We start from the raw sequence: 25,043 nt of genomic DNA, 5'->3' as shown, positions 1-25,043 counted from the left end.
AAAAAAAAGGAAAGCACCCAGTTTAAGATTTATTGTGCTAACCATGTGTATACATGTTGTACAGTGGTATTAAACACATGCACACTGTTGTGCCTGGGTCTTCAGATGGATCTTTTTGAGATCCTGAAACTCCTCCCTTGTAAACAGCAATTCTTTTTGGCCCTCCCTGGGTCTGGTCAAGTAGTGAATTCTGGGATGAAGCTGTATTCAAACAGCATGTGTTGGGCACCTTCCATAAGGTCATTGCTTAGCCAGCCCTTTACTCCTCAGCCAAGTCCAGAGGTGAAATCTCCAGGACAGAAACTGTGAGTCCCGTTGTCACACACTGGTGTGGTGCACAGACAACTGTCTGGCTGGCCCAGAACTGGGAGCGTGTTTCAAGAGACAAAGGCTGAGACTAAATCTATGCCTGTAGGCAAAGTGGCAAACTGGGCAGGAGCTGGTCAAGCAGGATGCGGGCGGCTTCTCCCACGGTCTCCTGCTGGCACGCAGGTTTGTTCCTCCCTGAGACTGAGATCTTACGACTTTTTGAACTTTTGCTTTTGTTTGCCAAGGCAATTAAGAGAGCTCTTCTGGGACCCTGCCCTTTAGATATGTGCTGTTAGCCAAGAGCAGAGAAGTCAAGAGCATTTGGCAGCAGCCTCAGCCTTTCACAACGGATCGAATCGCATACAGTGGATTCCCACTTCGGTGTGCTCTTGAGAAATAAAACCCTGCACCTGTGTTTCTTATGCGTTCTTTCCTCTTGCCAGGCCGGTTGAAAAGTGTTCCTTTGCTCCCTTGTGTGGATGGCTTGATCCTCGGATGACTACGTGTGTGTGAGCTCTTGGGTGTGTAGTTTGAAGGTTCCATCATTGTCTCCTGTTCCGCTTTCCGGTGTGAGGTGGGACGCACATGAGCCGTTGACTTTGGTTATGAGGACCCTTTGCTTATATCTAAGACAGGTACGGCCTCTAAGGTTTGGGAAACTTGGGGTGCACGTAGCTGTCTCCTTTCTGGGAGCCGCAGGCTCTGCCCACTGTGTAGTGTCTGTGACCTCTTCACACTTCCTCTTAGACACCCACACTGTCTTGGTTAGCTTCTCTTGCAAGCTGCACATCTGGATGAAGGGAGCGCCATGGAACTCTGGCTTACTTGACCCCACTGCTTCTTGCTGACTCTTCCAGCTTCTCTAGTTAACTTGTCTGTCCCGGTCACAGGCTGCCCTACCCTGGGGCTGCTGCTGTAGCTCCCTCTCTTCATAGTGCGTCCACTTGTATGGGTGCATGTTTAGAGCTGACCGCTTGCCATTGGGTAACCCGTTGGGGGAGCTTATCCCTGGAGAAGATGATTCTCCTTCTCTTAAGCGGTAGGTAGCGACAGACAGACGGGCAGACAAAAGGGTCTTTCCTGGGATCAAAGTTCTCCTTTGATGGACCTGAGCTGTGTTGCTGACAGGGACATCTAGCTCCCATCTGCATCTTTGAGCGGCTCTGGTGGGTGTGCCTCTCCACTCTGGGCTCCATCTCCTAGCAGAGCAGGGCTGCCTCTTCCCTTTCATTTCCGCAAGTGAGTTTCAGGTCTAAGACCGTTCTTTTCCTGCAGCTTTTCTTCCTCTTAACGCACACCCTCAAACCGAGGACAAAGGCCTCCTGCCCTGTGCACCTTAGAAGCTCAGCTCTCCACATCCGTATCTTGGGGCAGCATGGTCCTTTGCATTGGCTGTGCATGCTCTCTCACAGGCTGGTTGGCGGTCCTTTGGCTTGGGCTTCCAGATCGTTAACAACAATCAGCACCTGTCACTGTAGCTCGGTCACTGGGGAGTTCAATCCAGCCAGGAAGGAGGGGGCTGAAGTCACACAGCCCCCAGGTAATGGCTTTACCTTGTTTTCAGCTAGACAAGATGAATTGGTTTTGGAATCACCCTCCATCTACGGCTGTCCCAGCTTGGTTTAAGTCCCACTGGCCTTTTGTTCTAATATGGGTTATAATTACCCACACTGAGGAGAGGCCCCAGCTTTCCCTCTCGCCCCACTTTGATTGGCCTAATTCTTTCTGTGGGTTTCCAAAGCTTGGGCTGAAGCCACTAAAGTAAAAAGAGGCTTGGCGTATGCTTCAGGGCTTCCTGGCTGTTGGGTTTGTCATTTCCCCTGGAATGAGTACGTGGCCCAAGGGCAGGGTACCATCCTGTCTCCCAGCCCCTTCCTTCCCATCCACCTCCTCCACATGCTGCCTCCAGCAAGGCTGCTCCTGAACGTTCCTGCTGGTGCTCTGAATGCGGCCCTGATTTAGGTCACTGGGCTAAACGGATGAGGCTCTCTCTGCCTGGAGATGACCGTCCTCAGGGTCAAGCTATGGCTCCGTGTAGTATTGTGTATGGCTTTCTCCTTTCAGCGTAACATAAACCCACCGCCGTCTGAGGCGTCCCTCACGTGGGCGCCCAGCCTCTACCCTCACCCCAGTTCCAGCCCTAGTGATATTGGGAGATGCTGGAGTGAGTAACTAAACATAGCCTCCACGAAGTAGCATCTGTGACGTCATTGTCACGATGAGGTGAGGAGTAGGTGGCAATGTCGTATTTCCTGTCACCCTTGCTCCGGTAAACAAGCCCGATAGATGTATTTGTTCACTAAGTTGGATGTGGGTGGAGTCTTGACTTTGATCACCTTAGTGGGTCAACAGATGTTTGCTCATGTCTCCCCAGGGAAAGTGATACAGTACAAAGGCCTCACGCTGGCAATCTGAGTGGTGTGAGTCTCTCTCTGCACACCTGCAGCCCGCCCATAGTGACACAGCCACTGAACTCGTCAGATGTGGTGCCCAGGGGGACATGTGTTTCTTATGGGCTTCCTGTCTGACACCCCGCTGCTCAGTTCCCGCTTTCCTGAGGCCACCTGTAGTATGAATGTCTGCATCTAAATTTCTCAAGAGAGGCAAGTCTTCATTGCCTACTGTGTTGTGTGCATCTTTCTCCTCTCCTTGTCTGTGCTGGAGAGCAATACACAGGGCCCGGAACACCCAAACCCTGCTTCTGAGCCACACTCCCAATGTGACAGTTTCTGAATGTTTTCCAACTCTACATCTTTCCTAAAATGTGCTGCCTAAGACCATCTGTAGTCTTCGGGTTTGATGGACGGGGTGGTCCAGCCTCATGCTTTGACTATTAATTTACATTCTACTCTTCGGCCAAGCACCTAAGCATTCATTTCCACCCCAGAATGCAAACAGAGTTCTTAATTGGTCTAAATAATAAAACCCAGAGTCAAATAGAGGAAAACGCTGAAAGGTCAGAGAGAAGAAGGAGCCAGCCAAAGCCACCTTCACCTCATTAGCTTCCCAGTAGAAAAAAAGAGCTAGTTCCAGTTTCTTCCCACTTACATCATCCGTCCACCCAGCCTGTCTCACTTCCTGCCTGTCTGTACAGACCTCCAGGCCTCTTTGGTCCTCCAGGCCTCTATGGTTAGTTAGTGGCAAGCTCCATCCTCTGCTCTTCAGACAAGCTTTATTTGTACATGCAAGGCATCCCCACACCAGACTTCCTTTCTGGCTTGCCTGACACACTTGGGATGCAGGTCTGTCTCTTTCCTACCTCACTGCAAATGAGTCCAAAGCTCCTAATGGCTGTGACCAGAAACCTGAGGTTCCCCTCATATCACAGTAATGCCCTAAGGGCCCTTTCCTGTTGCCCCTCTCTCGGGGGCATCGTCCGGTTCTGTGGAACATCTTGAGTATCGCATCGGGTCATTGTGTGCAGAACTGTACGTTTTCCTCCTTGAAGTTTTTTCCTAGCTGATCTGATGGGCTTTCATTATCTTGTCCGGGAACTTTAAACAAATCCTGGCTTCGTCTGTTTGGAATATTTTCACGCCAGTTCCTGTATCCATCTCTGTTTCCCTTTCTTCTGGGAAGACATGAAAAACGCAAGTGGAGAATCAGGAGACGAGCCAGCCAGTGTTCTGAGCTGGGGGCGGAAGGGCTTTCTTTGGTTTATGCCAATCCATTGTAGGTGTGACAACCACCTACCTGAGTATGAGCAGCAGTCTGAGCAGCATGCAGCAGGCCTGTGTGCTATCTCCAGGAGCTAAGAAAGTCTCCTCCAAAGGTGTCCTTACAACTTGTCTGTGAACCTGAGGCACGTTTTCAAGGTTGAGTGTAGTGGTCTGTTCCCCGAAAGAGGAAGAGAGAAATAGAATGGATTTGGGTTTGTTGCCTTGTTTTATAAATGTCTCATTATATTACACACACCACCCTTCCTCAAGTTAAAAAAATTTTTTTGTTTGTTTGTTTGTTTGTTTTGTATCTCATCTAGCTAAGAACTGTGGTCTCCTGTTTGAGAATCTACCTCAGCAAACTGCTTTGATTGCTTGGCCTTGGGCTTGAGTGTGCAGTCAACTCAGTTATGGCTTGGTGAGGTTTACTGGGAGCTGGTGGGAAGCGAGGCTGTGGCTTGTGTGCCGTTTGCAACTGCTACATCCTCCAAGCAGCTCAGTGATGTGGCTGTGGCTTGTGTGCCGTCTGCAACTGCTTATCCTCGGAGCAGCTCAGTGATGTGGTCTGGCCTGCATTGGTGGTGCCTACAGCTGCTGCTGAGCCCTGATGCTTTTCTGGCACCACATCTTCAACTCTGAAAGAAAGTCCTGATTATGCCTTTTCATTCATCCTTGAAAATCATCGCTGGAAAACGTCCGTTTCCCACATTGCCCATGTTTTAATGCTAGATCACCGATTCTTCATCTGGACTGTAGAAGACAGGATTCTTTTTTTAAAAAATCAGATTTATTTATTCACACACACGTGTGCGTGTGTGCGTGCGTGCGTGCGTGTGTGCGTGTGTGTGTGTGTGTGTGAAAGTGTGGATGCATGTGTGAGCAAGTATGTACATACATATACCATGGCATGCTTGAAGAGTTCAGAGGACAACTTCTGAGAGTTAGTTCCCTTCTACCACGTGGCTTTCAGGGACTGAAGGCAGGTTGTGAGGTTTGGCAGCAACGCCTTTATCAGTGAGCCATCTCTTAGGCCCTCATGGAGACCTTCTATTCTAGGACATCAAAAGGATGTGGGTGAAGTCTCGTGTGGGATGCTTTAGGGCCGTGATTGAAGCGGAACAGCACTCATCGCTCTCTGCCATACTCCTGGCTAGAAGGGGGCCCGGACTCAAGAGATCTATACCTTCACCATGCTCACATGTATGCATACGTGTGTGCTCACATAAGCTCATAGCATCTTAAAGTGTCGGAGCTGGACAGCTGAGAGGTCTTCGTCTTATGGGGTCAGTGTGCTGCAAGATCATTTTAGAGACCATGCTAAGTGCAGCTTCTGGGACTAGTCAAGCAGGTGTGAGGAAATTACATTAAAAAGAAAAAGTCTCTAATTATTAGGTTAAGAGAATGGCTGAACTGAATTGCTCAGCCCCCTCATTTTATAGATAGTAAAATTAGGGTTCAGTCATCCACATCCAACAACTGGTGCTAAGGTCCATTCAAGCTCCTGGCAGGCCGCTCCCAGGCATGTCCCCTGGAGCCTGTGCACAGTAGAGAGTATGTTGTTCCCAGCTGTCACATGGACCTGGTACCAAATGAGGGCATGTTCCTCAATCCCAGGGAATCCAGCAGCTGCCCTGAAAGGGGCAAAATCTGGTAGGTGGCTCGCAGTTGAGAGTTCTGTGCATTGTAGGCCGACCAGAGCCAACCCAGAATTGAAACCTATTGCTTTCAGGGAGGTTTCTAACAGGAAGGAGTCAAGGACTTCTGGTGCTTTTAACTTAGAGACTGGGAATCTTACAAAGTAATCGTTGGGAGGAGTTTTACAATGCATTTTCCTCCAACCCACTGACCGTGTATCTACCCAAGAGCCCACGGTGCTTTTAAAACTGTACTGTAAGGAATCATTTCAGGAGGCCTTGCTGATGAGAGAGAACTCCTCCAACCCCTCCTGTTGGAGACAGCGAGTGCCTTGAGCTTGCGGTGTGTGTGTGTGTGTGTGTGTGTGTGTGTGTGTGTGTGTGTGTGTGTGAGTTTTGGAATTTAAAGCTCTCTGACTCAGCAGCCTGATGAAGGAGGCCCAGTTTGCTCTCAGAATCCACTCCGCACATTGCTCATCAATCCTTCCGTCTTTTGTAAGCAAAACATAAAACTTGGAACGAAATGTTCAAGCACAGAGGATTGCCCCATTCCCTTCTTAGCCTTCCTTGGAGGGTCCGATCCTGAGCATGTGTGTGGAAGGGACCGCATGAGAAGAAAATCGAGCAAGCAAACACTCGGTCACTGAGGTAGTAGGGACAAGTACATCCTAAACCGCACCGTGCGCCCAGACCTTCGCTGAAGCCGGGGTGCGTATGTGAGTGGGGTGCGGTTGAGTGGGGTGAGCGAAGATGAGCATGCATGTAGGCCTGAAGGAGGGATGAGGTGAAGGGTGACACATACGTAGGAAGAAGCATGGTAAACGCAGGACGCTGACCACACCGGTGGTGGGTCTGTTTTCCAGGGGGGGGACATTTGGCTTCCTAGACAAGCCACAGCATGGCCCATATTATGTGTGACATGAGATTGAAGCAGTGTTCTGGGTGACAGAGCTAATTAGACAGAGCTCATTAGAAGAGCAGCTGGGGCCCTGCTGCTCACCAGCTGTGGCTTAAGCGGCACCACTGTGCATTGTGTTGCTGTGAAGACACATCATGACCATGGACGGCAACCCTTGTAAAGAAGAACGTTTAGTTGGGATGGGTCAGTGTACAGTTTCAGAGGTTCCATCCTTTATCGTCATGGTGGGAAGGATGGGGATGTGCTGGCAGACATGGTCCTGGAGAGAAACTGAAAGTCCTACATCTGGATCCACAGGGAGAGAGTGGCACTTGGCTTGAGTTTCTAAAACCTCAAAGTCCGTCCCCCAACGACACACCTCCTCCAACAAGGCCACACTAGCGAATAGTGCCCCTCCCTGTGGGCTTATGGGAGTTATTTCCATTCAAGCCATTACAGAGTTCTTTGGTTTCCTCCGAGGCTCTCTTTCGTAGCATTCCCACGTGTCTTGTGAATAGCCACATGTGCCTTGTAACATAAGAGATTCAGGTGAGATAAACCCCCTTGCCTTTGAGGACCACCCTAGAGCTGGCACACAGTCATTTCTGTGTTGTCCCTGTAGCCAAAGCAGCCATGGGGCCCGCCTGCACTCGACACGTAGCGCTGCCGTAGATGACATCTCTTGTGGAATGAGGACAGGGCCCAGGTGCTGAGGGGCAAGGTCTGAGATCCTGTCTAGCCATCCTTAGAGGGCAACATTGGCTAGCGTCATGTGAGAGCCAGCCGCCCATGGGACAGGGGTTTGCTCTATGTATCCTTTCCAACCCCACAGTTCCTGACACCGTGTGGGTGGCTTGCAGTAGGCACACGGGGACAGAACAAATCGGGAACAGCTTTTGTCCCACCCTAATTACAGAGATCTGTTGCTAAATACTCCAGCACTCCGCTGCCTCTGTGGGAGGAGTCTTAGTTAGAGGCAGAGCAGGAAGAAAGAAATCGGTATTTGCTAACCACAGAGGGCCTAGATGTGCCTGGGGACCTTGGGGCAACTCTATGAAGTGTGGTTGGACCCCTCATTTTATAGGGAGAGGACCAGAGTCTCCATGAGCCTGAGTGACCCTGCAGTGTCTGAGTTAGGATCACCTCCGGTTTGTCATCCTGCCTCCTGAAGGTTTGCTAGGGGGTGGTGCCAGCCACTGAAAAAGACAGAGCCCAAAGCCCAGAGCACAAGGATGGCAGCCCGGGAAGAAGAAGGGTTGGAACAGTCACCGCCTAGGTGCTGTACCCAGCCCTGTAGGTGCAGTAAGACAGACACCAACAGGAACAGCCAGACCACAGCCAGTGTCAGGTGGAGGAGGGAAGGCCCGAAGAAAGGCCGAGAGGAGGCGGGAACAGTACCAGGCTGCTCACGAGAGAAAGGCCTTTGCTCTGTTTGCTCCCCTCTTCTCCCTTCTTCACCCTGGGAAGCTCAGCACCCTGGCCCCAGCATAGCCCAGCTGAAGAACAGCTGAAGGTCAGAGCCTGTCAGATATCCCCTGTCCTGGGCTATGGGGGAGCAGCCTTCTTCCTGTATTGTTCAGGGCTCTGCCTTGTGCCAGAAGTGGGCAGTGTGTAACGTTCATCCAACATCTTTAACCCGAAACCCTCAAAGGATTGTTATCTGGCTTCTGACTGCTGGGAGAATGAAGCTCAGAGAGAAGAGATAACTTCAGGATGCAGGTTTACCTGAGAGGGAATTAAGATTCGAACTTGGTGTGTGTGTGTGTGTGCGCGTGTGCGTGTGTTGGAGAGATGGCTCAGTGGTTATGTACCGGCTGCTCTTCCACAGACTCAGGGCTTAGTGCTAGCACCCACATGGCTGCTCACAGCATCTGTATGTCCAGTTCCAGGGCATTCCATACCCTCTCCTGGCGTCCATGAGCACCAGACATGCATGGGGTGCATAGAAGTGCGTGCAGGCACGCACAAGAATACACAAAGAATACAAAAGATAAATCTTAACGTTTATTTATAGGAAAACAACCTAACCTGGCTGTCCTGAGTCGGGGTGTACACAGTGTGCATGCCCTCTGTCTGGATGGACAGGGGTAGAGCCGTTCCCAGCCCAGAGAGCACAGAAAAGGCTGGAGGAGCAGACAGGCTGGCCCATCTCGCTCTCTATGTCCTTTGTGGTTTCTTCTTTTTCCTGCCGTTTCCTCTTCCCTATGCTTGAACGATTCCTTCTGTTGTTGTTTTGATCCCAACAACACTATGGGCATTGTGTTTTGAATAGGGAGGGGTTTGGGAGTGTGGTGGAGGACATTGCAGAGCCTAGAGTGAGGGTTGACTCCTGCTGTCCTCTGGAGTCCCCGGCTGGGCCACCAGTCCTCCAGTGATTGAGTGCGGCTTGCTAACGGGAGCACGGGATGAACTCCTGAATAAGTGGCTTCCCGCGTTTTCAACGCTTGCTAAAAGTGCCCACTTTTCTGGCCTGAATTCGTAGAAACCACCATGCAGCAGAGTGGAAAGCCCACCCTGTGTTACCAAGGCGCCTGTAGTTCCCTGGTCAGGGGAGCCTGAGCTGTCTGAGTAGACAGCTTGTGACTTGGAGGCAGAGGGGGCGGGGCGAGAAGCTACCCTTTAAGATGAGGCCTGGGAGCACTAGCTTGTTTATGCCGAATGGGTGCGGATTCATTAGGTATGATGTTCATGGGTCCCGGTCTTGCTGAACAACACAGAATATAGCAGTTATGTGCACAATCACATTTAATTATAATGTTGTGAATTGATAAAGATTACTTTAGGAGAACTCTTATTAAATGCTCCCTGTTGTTTTCTGTTAATCACCACTGTGGAATTTTGGAGGAATTTGCTCTTCTCTTCCTTGGATAGAAAAGTTTTGAATTGTTACCGTGAGCCTGGCACCGTGCTGGGGGTAGGGCAGTGTACAAGAGTCACCAACAGCTCGGGGCCCTGCCTGCTGCCCTCAGTGGATTTATTGTCCGGAGGTCGGGACAGACTTGATAAATCCTCCACCAGCCACGTACCTTGCTGTGTTGCATAAGTTCATTCTTAACAATAAAAATATTCCTTAAAGTCATTAGTAAATGTGCTGTTTTTTCTAAATTACATTTATAAATGTGTACATATTTGCTTATAAACAAATACTAGAACAAAGAAAATCCTTATGATACCACGATAGAATCAATTTAAAACAATTTGAAATACAGGTTAGGAATCTTCTAGTTATTCTAACACATAGGATGCATTATTTTATGAGTCCTATTCAAATTTGGTGTGTAGCTCCCCATCCCTGACAGAGTGTTAAAATTTCTAAGTTTGAAATGTAATTGAAATATCGTAAAGAAACATTAGATGCTGGACTGATGGCTCAGTGGGTAAATGCTTGCTGAGCAAGCGTGAAGACCCGAGTTCATGTCCCTGGCATCCATGTAAAAGCTGTGTGTGGCCACTGGCTTCTGTAAGCCTGTGCTGTGGGGTAGGGACAGGCAGATCCCTGGGGCTCAGCCACTCTTACCAAAACCGGGAGTTGTGAGCCCAGAGAGAGGCTGTGTCTTAAAAAGTAAGGTGAACACAGACTGAGGAAGATAGCCCTTCTGGCATCAGCGTAGGCCTGCACCTGTGTGATGAGCACACACACAGTTTAAAGATGCTCCTGTTCCTCTTTGATTCCACACAACCTCTCTTTGCTCTGTCCCCTCCTTTGTGAATGTGACACATTGGTAAGGTACCCGTAGCACAGCTTCGCGTAATCGTGTCTGTTGAGATGCCCATCACCCACGACAGCATGAAGAGAAGACTTGGAAGAGGGGTTCTCCGTTAACCCTGGCCCCTGCCTCTCAGTGTTGCAGGAGGCGAGCTGTTTGACTTCCTGGCCGAGAAGGAATCCCTGACTGAAGAGGAAGCCACGGAGTTTCTCAAGCAGATCCTCAGTGGGGTTTACTACCTGCACTCGCTTCAGATCGCCCACTTTGACCTGAAGGTAACGCTGTGAGCGGGAGCCGGATGGAATCCTCTGCCCGTCATGGCCTTTGTGGCTTGTTGGCCGAGAGGAACGGAGGCACCCTAGGGAAGACATTTCCCCCACGTGGGGTGGGTTTAACGAATGGAATTGTTGGTGCAAGTCGTTATAGTGCCTTCCTATGGCTGGGGTGTCTAGCCTCCGTTTTGTGGGGCAGAGGCTTAGGATCAGTGGTCACCGTCAGGAGTCCTTGGGAAGTGGTCAAGGGGGCTTAGCAATCAGGTGCTTCTGCAATGGCTGCTCACTGGGCTGCTTTTGGCTGGCTTGGCTGGAGGATGGCACAACTTTCATCCTCCTGGGGCTGGACATTTGGTGGACGGTATCTTGAGTGTTTTTTTCTCTTGATAAAAGCCTGGGGCCTGACCCTTCCCTTCGACATTGAGCAAACCCAACTCCGGCCTTAGCTGGGTGTGGGTGGGGTCTTTGCCTGGCTGGAGGCAAGGCTGTATGGAAGATTGAAAATGTGTGAGCTCTATTTCTGCCTGTTACGGAGGCATGCTCTTTTTGGGAAAGGAAGACAACACAGGGACTGTGTAGCCCACTGAACTAGAACAAGACTGCAGAGGGTCCAAGTGTCCTGTAGTTTTCACTATATACAATAAGGCCATCAAGTCCCTGTCTGTGTCCCCCACCGTTCACCAGCACACACCGTAAGGTGTCTTTCCGCCGTGTCCATCTGCTTGATGCCTTGTTTCCGAGGAGCCGGCAGTGTCCATATGTAAATGTCCCTTGGGCAGCTGTCAGGACCAGAAGGTAGGAGACCACAGACGCAGGCTCAGCTTCTGTGAGAATGACTCTGAATTCTGCCCTTTCTCCTCAAGCTGTGTTCTGGTTGTCCTACCTTAAGAGAACAGACACCTTAGACCCACCTCCTGGCCTCACAGCCTCATCTCAGATCTGCCTCCTGGAGATCCTGAGCCCAAAGCCTGTTTCCCAGGCTCTCTTTTTATTTACATCTTCATTGCGATTTTAAATAAAAGGAGTGAAGAAAAACTATTTTGTCACCCTTTTACCTATCTCTTTCTTTCTCTCTCTCTCTTTAAGCCGGAAAACATAATGCTTCTGGATAGAAATGTGCCCAAACCTCGGATCAAGATCATCGACTTTGGCTTGGCCCATAAAATCGACTTTGGAAATGAATTCAAAAATATATTTGGGACACCAGAGTTTGTGGGTAAATTTTCTTTGCTCTTGGGCTCACTTACATCTCATCCATATCCAGCTGGCAGAATCTCCCTTGCTTTAGGATCATGTCCTGACCATGTTTCTGGTTGTTATATGAAGATAGACTCTGTTGGTCTGGTGCCATCCTAAGCTAATGCGTCTTTATTTTCCTTTAGCTCCAGAGATAGTCAACTATGAGCCCCTTGGCCTCGAGGCAGACATGTGGTAAGGAGAATGTCTTTGGTCTATTTGGTCTATCTTTCTGGTCTATTTGGCTGTCCTCCTAACATGGGTTTGTTTTTATTTTTGTGTACAGGAGCATCGGGGTAATAACCTATATTCTGTAAGTATCAAGTCTCCAACTTCTGTACACTTTCCTTGTCTCAGAGACCATGGGTGTCATATGCCAGCAAGATAGAACATGTAGGCCCCTACAGCTTGTGCATGCTCTCCATTAAGCATCTTCATCCTGAACCCTAAAAAAAATCCTGTTTAATTTATGCTAATTAGAGCTATTCGTCTTCAATCAAAATGAATTGCCAGACATTGTAGCATAATCATGATGAGAGATTTTAGCTGTCCATTGTAACATGAATACTGTAAACCCAGAGACAGATATTTGGATGCAAACTGAAATGTCAGAGAAGCAAAGCAACCTCTACCAGTGCTCAGACCCAAGCGGTGATTGTGTCCTCTGATTGCATCTCCACATTGCACTGCTCTCCACCAAGCCACAGAATCCTAGACTGCTGCCTCTCCTCGATGTGGCTGGAGACTAATTGCCACATGGGGCCTTTGCTTCTTCCTTATATGTCTCCCTAGTGCTGGGATTAAAGGCGTGAGCTCTTTTAATCTTTTAGACTGAGTCTTTCTCTTGTAGCCCTGGGTGCTCTTGAACTCAGAGAGATGTATCTGCCTGTCTCCTGAGTCCTGGGATTAAAGGTGTATGCCACCATCGCCTGGCCTCTATGGCTAGCTAGCTTGGCTGCTGGGAATAAAGGTGTGTGTCACTACTGCCTGGCTCTATGGCTGTGGCTATCTTTGCATTTTAGTTCCCAGTGGCTTTATTAGATCATAAACAATGTATCACCAGAGTCCATTGCTGAGAAAATAGGAGGAAGATTTTTATTGTAAACTACGTGCTGGTTCAAAAGGCCATGTGCAATGGTGTGTTTGTATGAGCACTTGTTGCTATGTGTGTGCATGGTGTGTTTGTACTTCTTAGTGTCTGTGTACACGGGTACAGATCTACACTCCTCTTTTATTGTTAGTTTTTGAGATAGGGGTTCTTTGTGACCCTCAAGCTCATTGATTTGGTTGCATGGGCTGGCTAGTGAGCTTCAGGGATCTACTCCTCTCTGTTACCCACTGGTAGGGTTACAGTCACATGCCACGGTGCCTGGCTTTTTACGTGGATTCTGGAGGTTCAAATTCAGCTTCTCATTCTTGTGCAGCCGAGCCATCTCCTCAGCCTGAAATGAACCTTTAGTAGGAGGTCCCTTGCGTGAAGTTGATACTTGCGTTCCTAACCGTTCAGTGTTCCATGAAGTGTGATTGGTTCTGAAGGGACTAATTCCACACCAGGTCCTGTTGGGTGTTTCCCACATGAGACACAGGAGAAGCAGTGCATCCACACGCGTTTGCTGGTGTTCTGGTAAAGCCCCTCTTTATCTATTAACAGCCTAAGTGGGGCCTCCCCGTTTCTCGGAGACACAAAGCAAGAAACGTTAGCGAACGTCTCTGCTGTCAACTATGAGTTTGAGGAGGAATTCTTCCGTAATACCAGTGTCCTTGCCAAAGATTTCATCAGGAGACTGCTGGTCAAGGATCCAAAGTGAGTGTCCCCTCTTCCTGTGTGGCGAGGAAACCTCATTGGTCGAGACTGGAGACCATCAGCTGTTCTGAGTGTGTGTCACCTTTTGTCAGCCCCTCACTCACTGGCCCACCTGCCAAAGGAAGAATGCCCCAGAAGGAATGCATTCAGGGTCTGTCTGCTTGCTCACCCAGTCCCTGCACAGAGGAAGGGTCTGGTGCTGGCCTGCAGGGTTGCTCTCAGGTGTTATTTTAAATGTGAGCCCCAAACTGCTTTGTCTGGAGTGTCTGCATGGTAGGCTGAGTCAGCCTGGAAATAACCTTAGTGCTGTCTCAATGTCATGGGAATTTTTTCTTTCTCTCTCTGTCCCCCAAAGGAAGAGGATGACAATCCAGGACAGTTTGCAGCACCCCTGGATCAAGGTGAGTTGCTTCTTACGTTGGAGTTCTAGCCATTTCTCAGTGATTGCTGAGAACACCTAAGGGTCAACACCTAAGGGTCACGCTGGAGTGTTAGCTGGCCACTGGTGCTGTAGATTTTTAAGACAGAGTGGTAGGTAGGCCACACTATATCCTAATGATAAGAGCAGGAAGAAGTCAGGACTGTTGAGCAGACAGCTTTGTTATAACCTATGGGGTTACAGTGAAGCAGCCTTTTAAAGATTGTATAGTTTTCTATCATACAGATATGTTATGAATAGGGTTTTTTTCCGGCAGCCTGGAGCCACAGCCGCGCCAGCCCCAAATAATACACAGAGACGCTGTATTAGATGTAATTCTGTTGGCCTGTTACTAGTTTCTTATTGGCTAGCTCTGTCTTAAATATTAACCCATTTCTATTAATCTAAGTACTTCCACGTGGTCTCATCTTACTGGAGAGAGGGGCTGGCATTCTGCTCTCTCCGTCTTCCATCTTGGATCCTCCCAACTCCTTCCTCTCTCCTCCTTGTCTCCTAGTCCCGCCTATCTTGCTTTCCTATTGGCCAACAGCGTTTTATTCATTAACCAATACAAGAAACGTGTTTACAGAATGACATCTCCCGTCACAGATATTTCAAATCTCAGAATCTTTTGAACAATCTGAAGGTCTGTAGACACCATGCCCTGCTTCCATACAGCTGTAGGGAAAGCTACCCCACCCCCACCCCCTTTATTTTTTTGGAGCCTTGACCCTAACATGTGACAATTTTACACTGTTACCCTATTGTCTGTCACATGGGCAAGCAAAACTGAATTTTCTCTCCATCATTGTGGGAGAATGCCTGGGAGAACGCTTTCGGAGAAGGAAAGGATGGTTTGGGTCAGTTACAGGGTTCTCAGGGCAGAGAGAACAGAGCAGCTGATTGCAGGGTGGCCAGGCAGGATGGGGGATGAAGGGGCAATGGTTCTGGTATGTTCCTACAAGGACTTACCTTCTTTCCACTGACCTCCACCCCTGCAGTTTCTCCCCTGCCCAGCTAGTTGCACAAGCTGGCCCCTAAGCCTTTAGAATAAGAGGGATCAGGAGTAGTTAAGATCTGATCAATAATAAATGTATCTAACAGTTGGAAACAAACCCACGGGCCCCACCAGTGGGCATTGCAGAAGGCTCGTCTCTCCCTCTCCCACTTGTCTGAGTGATGCTAGGATGGGCCAAACGTGCAGACCCCTAGGGTCCCTCCAAACTTGCAATCACTTAGTAAGGAAGGCTTAAGTTCAAACCTGCCACAAAATGGCCTCCCCACAAATCTTGGCATTCCGAGACTGTGGAAGGCTAACTGAGTTGGTTACAAGCCCACCTTCTTTTCCCGATGCATTTTCTATGTATTATACAAAATACTCACACATTAAGACTTAGCTGGCCAAGTCTAGTTCTTCCTAGATGCTTTTGTTTTTTGGAGAGGGTCTCAAGCATGCCAGGCTAGCTTCAGTCTTGGATATAGCCAAGAATGACCTTGAATTTCTGACCTTCTGCTTCCACCTCTGAGTGCTCCACCCTGCCTGGTTTATGGGGTGTTGGGGGTGGATGAAGCCCTGAGCTTCTCGAATGTTAGGAAAGCTCTCCACCTGCTGAGTTACGTACTAGCCTAGCTCCTGGATCCTGAATGTCATTCTCCACTCCTTATGCTATTTTAGGATAGTGAGTGTGTAGGCCTTGTAGAGTAATGAGGGGGTCTTAGGGCATTGCCATTTAACCCATTTCTGTAATTAACTTTCATTATTTTTTCTTGAATTTTTGTTTTAGCCTAAAGATACACAACAAGCACTTAGTCGCAAAGCCTCAGCAGTAAACATGGAGAAATTCAAGAAGTTTGCAGCTCGGAAAAAATGGAAAGTAAGACTCTTTGATGCGGAGGCATTGAATTCTATTTTTGTTTTTTTCTTGTCTGGTCTGGGCAGGGCTCATGTCTTCTCATATTGGAAATCGGTAAACGCATTCATTTGACAAAGTTCACTGTAATCTCTAGTGCTGTTATTACTTACTTTCAAAGACAAGCATAAGCTGTATTTCAGGCTATTTAACTTATTCCTTGAAATGAAATTTTGCTTGCTCTTTTCTCACATCATCCCCCAAGGCAACTTTTTAAATCAATACAATAAAGATACAGGGATCACTTTTCCAACTACAACAAACAACATTCGAAATAAGCCTGTTCTTCCTGGTGAGCAGCAAGGCCTGGAGCTTGTATCTTCCTGTGGGCTTGCAGGCGGACCCAGGGTGGGGGCGAGCCCTGGCAGTATGGCTTCTCCTCTGTACTGTGGCGGCTTCCCTATAGCCTTGGTGGGATGCTGTTTCAGTTTAAGCATCAGAAGATGATGGCATGGCTTCCGGTGCCCAAGATTAGGCCAAACCCAGAGGCAACAAGGCCTTGCCCCTCTCTCCAGCTGGTCCAGTAGTGTATCTCAGTTTTATACCTATTAAGCTATGGCTAGACTGTCAACAGGCTTGGAACTTATGTCTCAGTCTCTCTTCCTCTCTCCCTCCCCCTTCCGTCTTCGTTCCCTCCCTCCTGTCTCTTCATTTCCTGTGGCTTCAGCCTTTGAGAATATGGAGGAGATTGTACTTCAGACTGATGTGTGTGTCTTCCACCTGAGCCTATTGAGAGTCACATGCATCCCTTTAGCTGACTTTGGGCCAAGGGAGCTCAAAGCAAGGCCCTTGCATCCGGTTCCTGACCCAGGAAGCCCCTGCAAGGGTGTTGTTGAGGTTTAGAGACCAAGACACAGAGAAAGACATGGGTGTAAGGCAACCATTTTGACAGGTCATGGTGAATGTACAAGAGCTTCTCTGTCTTGCTGTCTGGGCTCATGACCTTTAGAATACTTCCCTAAGCAAATAGCCCAGCCTGCCATGGAGTGCCCCCCCCCCCAGAGGCCTGAGGCTTGTTGGCGGTGAACATGCTCTCACTGTTTTCCTCCTAAGCTCTTTTTCCTCCACCCCTTGACTCTTTATGTTTATTTTATTTTCAGCAATCTGTTCGCTTGATATCACTGTGCCAAAGATTATCCAGGTCGTTTTTGTCCAGAAGTAACATGAGCGTTGCCAGAAGCGATGATACCCTGGTAAGCAATCCTGTTTGCCTTGGCCAGCTTCTTTTGGCATGGTGTTTAGATTGTTTACATTGTTCTGTGTGTCCATCAGTGCAGAAAAACCCACATCACAGAAATATCAGACTCGCACTTACGCCTGAGGTGGGCTGACTCTGTGCCCTGTCCTGCCTTTCCTCTTTGTTTTGATTTATTTGACATTGTCCCTACTATTTCCAACATTACTCCTACTGTAAGCAATTACATACACAGACACACAGCATACACACACACACACACACACACACACACACACATACTGATACACAAGCAAGCACACATGTGTGACTGATCTTGAGTGTGCAAGTGTGCGTGCACACACACGCACGCACACACACGGAAGAGGATAACAAGTAGAAGAAGAAAGAGCTTATGCTAATTCTCATGAATGAAAACAAAAACTCTGACTACCATCAATAGGAGAATGCAGAGTCATAGTGACACATAAAGACAGACAGCCCTCACTTCCTTCCTCCATCGACACCAATGGGAGAACAGTGACTGTGTCATGGTAGACCAGAAGGCCATATACACTTGGTTTACTGATATTGTCCTGACTGTACAAAGCCCTTGAGAATGGCATCACAATTTTCCCTATGTCCAAACTGAAACCTAATCACTGATGAGCTCTTCAGATACAGACTAGATACCTCTCACTTTGAGACTTTCTCCAGCCGGGCAAACAATGGGGCTTTTTTTTCACTGAAGGTGAAGGGGACTCCAGGAAAAGCAGACACAGTGGTTCTGTGGGAACCACCCTGGCCTGTAATCCAATAGGTGGTGTTTCCTGGACAGAGCTAGGGACTCCTAGGGCAGTGATCACATGGCAGCTGACACTAGCTCTTCTTTTCTCCTCGTGGTACTCTCTGCACTAATGCTTCAGGTCTAGTCTACAGCTATAGAGTAAAAGGAGAAGAAGGCATGTATGTGCACGTGCGCACACACATGCACACATGAGAGAGAGAGAAGGAAGTTATTAAGGTGGGGAAGGAAGTCCACTTTGGAAGGATGTGTGTTAGCGAAGCCAAGGGAAAAATGGCAGTGTGGGACTGACTGTGGGGATGACTGAAGCTCATGAATCAGCATTTGAAAGTCCTGTGTCACAGTGAAAGCTATGATAGGAGCTCCAGGAGAGATCTCTACCCACTCTGTTTCTGCTGATTGTGGGTGCTGTAGGCTGTCTTCTGACTGTGGGTGCTGTAGGCTGTCTTCTGACTGTGGGTGCTGTAGGCTGTCTTCTGACTGGGTGCTGTAGGCTGTCTTCTTCTGACTCTGGGTGCTGTAGGCTGTCTTCTGACTCCGGGGGCTGTAGGCTGTCTTCTGACTCTGGGGGCTGTAGGCTGTCTTCTGACTCTGGGGGCTGTAGGCTGTCTTCTGACTCTGGGTGCTGTAGGCTGTCTTCTGACTCTGGGGGCTGTAGGCTGTCTTCTGACTGGGTGTTGTAGGCTGTCTTCTGACTCTGGGGGCTGTAGGCTGTCTTCTGATTGTGGGTGCTGTAGGCTGTCTTCTGAGTGGGTATTGTAGGCTGTCTTCTGACTGGGTGCTGTAGGCTGTCTTCTGACTATGGGTGCTGTAGGCTGTCTTCTGACTGGGTGTTGTAGGCTGTCTTCTGATTGTGGGTGCTGTAGGCTGTCTTCTGACTATGGGTGGTAGGCTGTCTTCTGATTGTGGGTGCTGTAGGCTGTCTTCTGACTATGGGTGGTAGGCTGTCTTCTGACTGGGGGACTGTAGGCTGTCTTCTGACTATGGGTGGTAGGCTGTCTTCTGACTGGGGGACTGTAGGCTGTCTTCTGACTGGGGGACTGTAGGCTGTCTTCTGACTGGGTGTTGTAGGCTGTCTTCTGACTGGGTGTTGTAGGCTGTCTTCTGACTGGGTGTTGTAGGCTGTCTTCTGACTATGGGTGCTGTAGGCTGTCTTCTGACTATGGGTGGTAGGCTGTCTTCTGACTGGGGGACTGTAGGCTGTCTTATGGTGACTGTGAGGTATTATAAGCTGTCTTCTGATGTCTGGGGGGCTATAGGCTGTATGCATGCATGTGGGCACACACACATCACACACACATGCACACATGTACATATGCACACATCTACATATGCCCACATATGAGCACACACACACACTCACATACTCACTTTTATTGAGCATTCAGAGGATTTTACCTTCCCATTTTAGACATAGACAAAGAAGACATTCAAATGGCAAAAAAGGAGAGAAAGAAGGAAAAGATAGTTCTGTAATTGGAAAACTTAGCAAGTGAGACTGTCTTCTTTGAACAACCCTTGGGTTCCCTTGGTTCTGTGGTTTTTCTTCTTCACCCTCCAGCGGGAGAGCTCATGTCACAGAGAAACCTCTACACAGTGCTTTCTGGTAACTCCATTTTGACAGAGTCCTAAGATAAACAGAGGGCCATACTCGGCACCCTTGTTCAGAATCTGAACCTTAAAAACAGTTTGCTCTCGGTTACAATGCAGGTGCCATCAGGTGCCAGGCTCGCTTGAGTAGAAGGTGGAAATAGTTGGCAGCAGGAAAAGGCAGACGTTCACCTCCCAGCTCCCTTGGTAACTGTGGATGGGGGATTAGGTAGCATTCTTTCCTTACAATGCCCCTACGGCAAGCGAGCCAGGGCTCATTCGCCATGTTGGTCAGGGTCCTGGCCAGTGTGCAACTGCTTCCACCCTCTCCACCATCTCTCTCAGGACGAGGAAGACTCCTTTGTGATGAAAGCCATCATCCACGCCATCAATGACGACAACGTCCCAGGCCTGCAGCACCTTCTGGGCTCGCTGTCCAGCTACGATGTTAACCAGCCCAACAAGGTCTGACTCCCTCTGCGGGGGGGGGGGGGGTGCACCCAGGGGTCCAAGGGTGGGGAGGCAGACCCCAGCTACTTCTCCAACCCCACCTTGCAAATGGAGCCTCCATTCTGTGGGGGAAATCCTTTCTGTCTACGGTGATTTGGGTTGCAAATAAAGACGTTTTGCATTGAGGGCCTTCTTCATACTCCAGTTGCACCTGCACCCTTGAAATCCTGTGTCTTTTACAAATGGTGGCACTGGCACCGGCCTTGAGTGTAAAACTGAAAGAGGAGGTGCTTTTCGTCCTTCTCACAGTGTTTTTCCTTCCTGTCCTCAGACAGGGGAAGGGTATGGATACAGCAGGGAGAGGATATCCATGACAGTATGGGCTTCCCCTTTGCTATCAAACCTGAAAAGCACAATCACTTCCTCCTGTCTTCCAGCATGGGACACCTCCGTTACTGATTGCTGCTGGCTGTGGGAATATCCAGATGCTGCAGTTACTCATAAAACGAGGCTCAAGGATCGATGTCCAGGATAAGGTCATAATTCTGTGTCATTAAAAACATTCACTTCATGTATTCCCAGATGTCCTCCTAACCATAGGAGCAGCATGTCTACTTTTGTGACTTCCCATAAAAGCAAGCTGCATAGAGCCTTGTGCAGGCAGGCATATATACAGTGGAGAAGGGTGCAGGCTGCATAGAGAGCCTTGTGCAGGCTGGCATGCTCTGGAGAAAGGTGCAGGCTGCATAGAGAGCCTTGTGCAGGCTGGCATGCCCTGTGGAAAGGTGCGTGCATTTCCCCCTGTGGGTTCAGCTTCCTTCTTGTGCATTATGCCTTGCAGATCATATTTATTCAACAGTGATACAAGTCATACTTTGAAAAGTTTTCATTGTGTAGTTGATGTAATCAGAAATCCATTAGCCTGCAGGTTTATCAGGCATTTGAATAGGGACAAATATCCTGGTGTGAACAGCATTGTAAATGCTGATGTCATCAGCTGCCGTAAAAACTCTAATTTGTCCTCGAGACTTCACGAGTTCAGTCTCTGATCCAATCAAATGTGGACTAAAAAAAAATCCAGAATGTGTTTCTTATTATTCTTTAGATGATGAAGTGTGGCAAATGTTTCCATGGTATTTCAGCTGCTTCAGGTGTTGTGAGTAGGTCAGAAGGGATACATTGGAGGATATGCGGGCTCTGGGCGAATTACATAATTTTAGAGAAGTGTCTTGAGCACCCATGAATATTTATTTATTTATTTATTTATTTATTTATTTATTTATCTATCTATCTAGAGGCTTGGTTTGGAATCATTCCCCTACAGATACTGAGGGGATTGTTAGGAATTCTAGCTAGAGGTTGATATGAAGGCTTCAAAAAAGAAAAAAAACAAGAAGTTTCATTTTTACATGGAAACATTTAGATGTATTTATAAGAAAAGTTGCAAATATAACACACACAAAACCTCTTGCAGCTCTGCACTGAGCTAATGTGGTACACGACCTTGGTATAATGAAAGCCTTGAAGCCCAGTGGTCCAGGAGTTCTAGACGTGACCATGCACTGTTTCCCTGCAGGGGGGATCCAATGCCATCTACTGGGCCTCCCGGCATGGCCACGTGGATACTCTGAAATTTCTCAATGAGAACAAATGCCCTTTGGATGTTAAAGACAAGGTAAGGCCATGCATCAGGGATGCATTGAACGTGGGTCTGCCTGGTGCAACAGAACCCAAGGTAAAGATTGAAGACCAAATCCTCCAGCAGGGGATTTAAAGTGGAAGGTTTTGTTGTTCTGGCTGTGGATTGGCCCAGTATTTCAATCAGAGTTTCTACATCAGGTGTTTCTAACCGTTGCTGGGTTTGTGGGGAAGCAAAGGATTCAGGATTGTGTGGTGGAACAAAGCTGTTCACCTCATGGAAGCCAGGAAGGAGGGAGACAGAGACAAAGAGACAGAGACACCCTCAATTGTTGGTGCAGCTTCTTTTCCTCCAGGTCCCAGCTGCCTTGCCCTAAATAAGCACACAGGCTTATTTGTAGCTTAGGGCTTATTATTGGTTAATTATTAACCCATGTCTATAAATCTATGTATTTCCACGTGGCTTTGGCTTACCAAAGAATGCCCAGACCTGTTACTCCTTTGGCAGCTGCATGGCATCTTCCCACACACCCTCTGCCTACCTTTCCCAGAATTCTCCTCGTCTCCTAGCCCTGCCCATCTTCCTGCCTCTACTGGCCAAACCAGTAAGAGAAACACATACACAGAAGGACATCCCACATCACTCAATGTCTCCTTTATTGCTTCCATTAGCGCCCACCTCCTAAAGTTCCATCACTCATGGCCTGGGGACCGAGGGGTGATTAAGGTCTGGACAGCAGCATATAAGCTCCTCACTGTAGTTTTCCTGCCAGTTGACCCTAAAATGTGTTTTCTGTGGTTAGCTTAGCCTGACAGTGGCAGGTGCAGATACAGGCAGAGCAGTCAAATTGTGTTTGTTATTCACAGAAATCTTCTGTAAGCAGATTGTGCTGTTCTTTCTAATCCCGGTGAATGTAAGACATGAGTTTCTGTGCACAGATAAGGCAATGAAAGGAGGAAGTGGATAATAAATAAAACTACACAGTTAGATAACTGCAGGATGGTAAGCCTCACCCTAAAGGGGTTTGTGCACATATGTGTCCAAGAGCAGCGGGAAGGGGGGTAGCGTTAGCTTCAAGTTCAGCAGCTAGAAACAGCCACTCATAAAGTATGTAAAAACATGACCGTCATGGTAAAGGGAACGTAGCCTCAAGAGTTGTAGTCAGTAGCAAGGTGAACCAGGTGTGAGTGTGCAATACTGGCTGCCTAGGGGCGGGGCTGCCAGACCCCAGGTCCTGTCCTTAATCTCTGGGGAGCAAATGGCTCCAGGGAGGGTGTGAAGTGCCACCCAAGGAAGGTGTGAACCAGCGCTCCCAGCCTCCTGGGTGGTTGTGAATTCTTGTCTTTAGATCATGGGTCCATTTCTTTTGCAGTCTGGGGAAACAGCCCTGCACGTGGCAGCCCGGTATGGCCATGCCGATGTGGTTCAGTTATTGTGCAGCTTTGGCTCCAATCCTGATTTCCAGGACAAGGTAGGTTCCTGGTGGCAAATGTGCTCAATTCCCTGCCTGCCCCCAGGCCTTGGTGAGCAGCAGGCAGGTGACCCAGGAGGCTCTGGGAGGCCTCTCCATTTAGGTGTCTTATCCATTGCAGACTACGGGTCCACAGCACTTTGCAAGCAAGCTTCCCTTTCAGGTTCTCCGTTAATCCCCTGGACAGCCCATTACCAGCACGCTTGCTGCTTCACAGATGAGGGCAAACACACAGCATGTTCCCCAGCCGGCTCAATCCGTCTGTGGTGGAACCAGGGATTGAAGCCTATCCAGTCTGGGTTTGGGGTTTCTGTTTGTAAGCACTACTCTCTCGGGGGGACCTTGTAGACAGATGCGTGTTTGTTTGATAATGCCGATGGAGGTGCAAACTTCCCTACCCCCTCCCTGAACTGTCAGGCCAGTGCGTCCTTGACTGGTTACGGAAAGGCCATCATGATTGCCGCCTCATAGTGTGCTCTTCTGAACCATCCTGGGAGTTACATACCTGGCAGAGATCGAAGCACAGACATCGCTACAAGAATCCCGCTCATAGAAGAGCTTCGCTGCCACTGTCAGAGAGACAAAGAAAGGCAACTTTGCCAAAAGATGTTCGGAGTCCACCCACGTCAGGGGTTTGCTCTTGAGGAGCCTGAGCCAACCCTCCCCCACTAGTGCAGACTGTAATATGCAGAGGAAGCAAAGTTCACCTAGCCCTCCTGCGGAGGGGACGGACTGACCAGGGAGAGCCCTGAGTCTGCCTCCTTAATGGCAGTGGCTCCTGCTGGTGTGGTTATTTCAGATGAATGGTGTTTTCCTTGCATTGTCTGCAGTCTCCTCCCTTGACACATCCCTTCTCTGCACCCGTGCCCTTGACCAGGAAGAAGAAACCCCCCTGCACTGTGCTGCCTGGCATGGCTATTACCCTGTGGCCAAAGCCCTCTGCGAAGTTGGCTGCAATGTGAATGTCAAGAACCGGGAAGGCGAGACCCCCCTGCTCACAGCCTCTGCCAGGGGCTATCACGACATCGTGGAGTGCCTGGTTGGACATGGAGCTGACTTAAATGCCTCCGACAAGGTGCTTTTTTGGGGGGGAGATGCTTGGCACTCACTGAAGTGACCTGGTGGGCTGGGGGGGGGGGCTGATACTTATCTACTTGAACTCAGTGTATGGCAATTTCCTTTCTCTGGTCCCAAAGTTTCTGGAATATTCTAGAGTCTCTTTTTTTTTTTTTTTGGTACGTACCTAAGTTTATGACTTGAGCAAGGCAGCTTGGCCACTGTCATGATCTTTTTAACTTTGGAGCAGGGACAGTGACACCATGTTGTCAGGTTTTAGAAATGCATAGGAATGGGTGTTTATTTTGCCACCCGCTCTCCTGTAAAAAGGCAATCAACCACCCTTGTTTGTTTTACAATTTCACTTGTAGGCCAGCTGTTTCCCTTTATCTAAGCAAATTCCCCGCAATCTATGTGAACTACTTTAAAGGGACACAGGAATAGTGCCTGCCGTGTGCAGTTGCTGGGGGTCCCGTAGCCCATGTAGCCCTTTGTGGAGTGTTGCCTCGGAATGATGCAGCAACAGTGTCCCCAGGAGACTTTCTGGTAACATCTGGAGGCTTATTTTGGTTCTGAGGTTGGGCTGGGTATTTCCTACTGGCACCTAGTAGGTGGAGCTAGTGCTTCCCCTAGACACCCAGAAGTCCCAATGCCAAGAGTGCTGAGTGGAGAAACTCATGGAGACACAAAAGAGATGGAGCCAAAACGCTGCTAGCCCGCAGTTTACTCAGCACCCCGTATTCCCCAGGGGCCTGCACCCGGTGCCGCTGATTCCCAGGCCCGGTTCTAGCATCTGCTTCCTGAGCACTCAACAGCCCTGGAGGAAATTATTTCTTCTCTCTGTCTCTCTCCCTCTGTCTCTCTGTCTCTCTATCTCTCTCTCTCTCTCCTCTCTGATGCAAACTACAGTAGTAGTGTCTCTGCTTAGTAACTTAGCGGTGTTTTCCAAATCTGTTCCTTGGGGCAACTGGCATACCAATCAATAACTTATCAATTTTGAGACAGAGGTGT

At 48.8% G+C, this 25,043-nt stretch overlaps 1 protein-coding gene across 1 annotated transcript in view; it reads left to right on the top strand.

Annotated features, from left to right (window-relative positions):
* Dapk1 (death associated protein kinase 1) overlaps positions 1-25,043 on the top strand; it is a 142,086-nt gene that overhangs the window by 85,439 nt on the left and 31,604 nt on the right. The window contains exons 4-16 of the mRNA XM_051194145.1: positions 10,344-10,482; positions 11,566-11,695; positions 11,862-11,910; positions 12,002-12,028; positions 13,367-13,519; positions 13,875-13,920; positions 15,722-15,811; positions 16,948-17,040; positions 19,762-19,881; positions 20,304-20,402; positions 21,443-21,541; positions 22,878-22,976; positions 23,854-24,051. Of these exons, the coding sequence (XP_051050102.1) occupies positions 10,344-10,482; positions 11,566-11,695; positions 11,862-11,910; positions 12,002-12,028; positions 13,367-13,519; positions 13,875-13,920; positions 15,722-15,811; positions 16,948-17,040; positions 19,762-19,881; positions 20,304-20,402; positions 21,443-21,541; positions 22,878-22,976; positions 23,854-24,051 (1,342 nt within the window). The remainder of the gene's footprint in view (positions 1-10,343; positions 10,483-11,565; positions 11,696-11,861; positions 11,911-12,001; positions 12,029-13,366; positions 13,520-13,874; positions 13,921-15,721; positions 15,812-16,947; positions 17,041-19,761; positions 19,882-20,303; positions 20,403-21,442; positions 21,542-22,877; positions 22,977-23,853; positions 24,052-25,043) is intronic.

The sequence above is a fragment of the Phodopus roborovskii genome, unplaced genomic scaffold (genome assembly GCF_943737965.1).
Source record: "Phodopus roborovskii unplaced genomic scaffold, PHOROB, whole genome shotgun sequence".
Lineage (NCBI taxonomy): Eukaryota > Metazoa > Chordata > Mammalia > Rodentia > Cricetidae > Phodopus > Phodopus roborovskii.
This window is presented reverse-complemented; position numbering and strand designations above follow the sequence as displayed.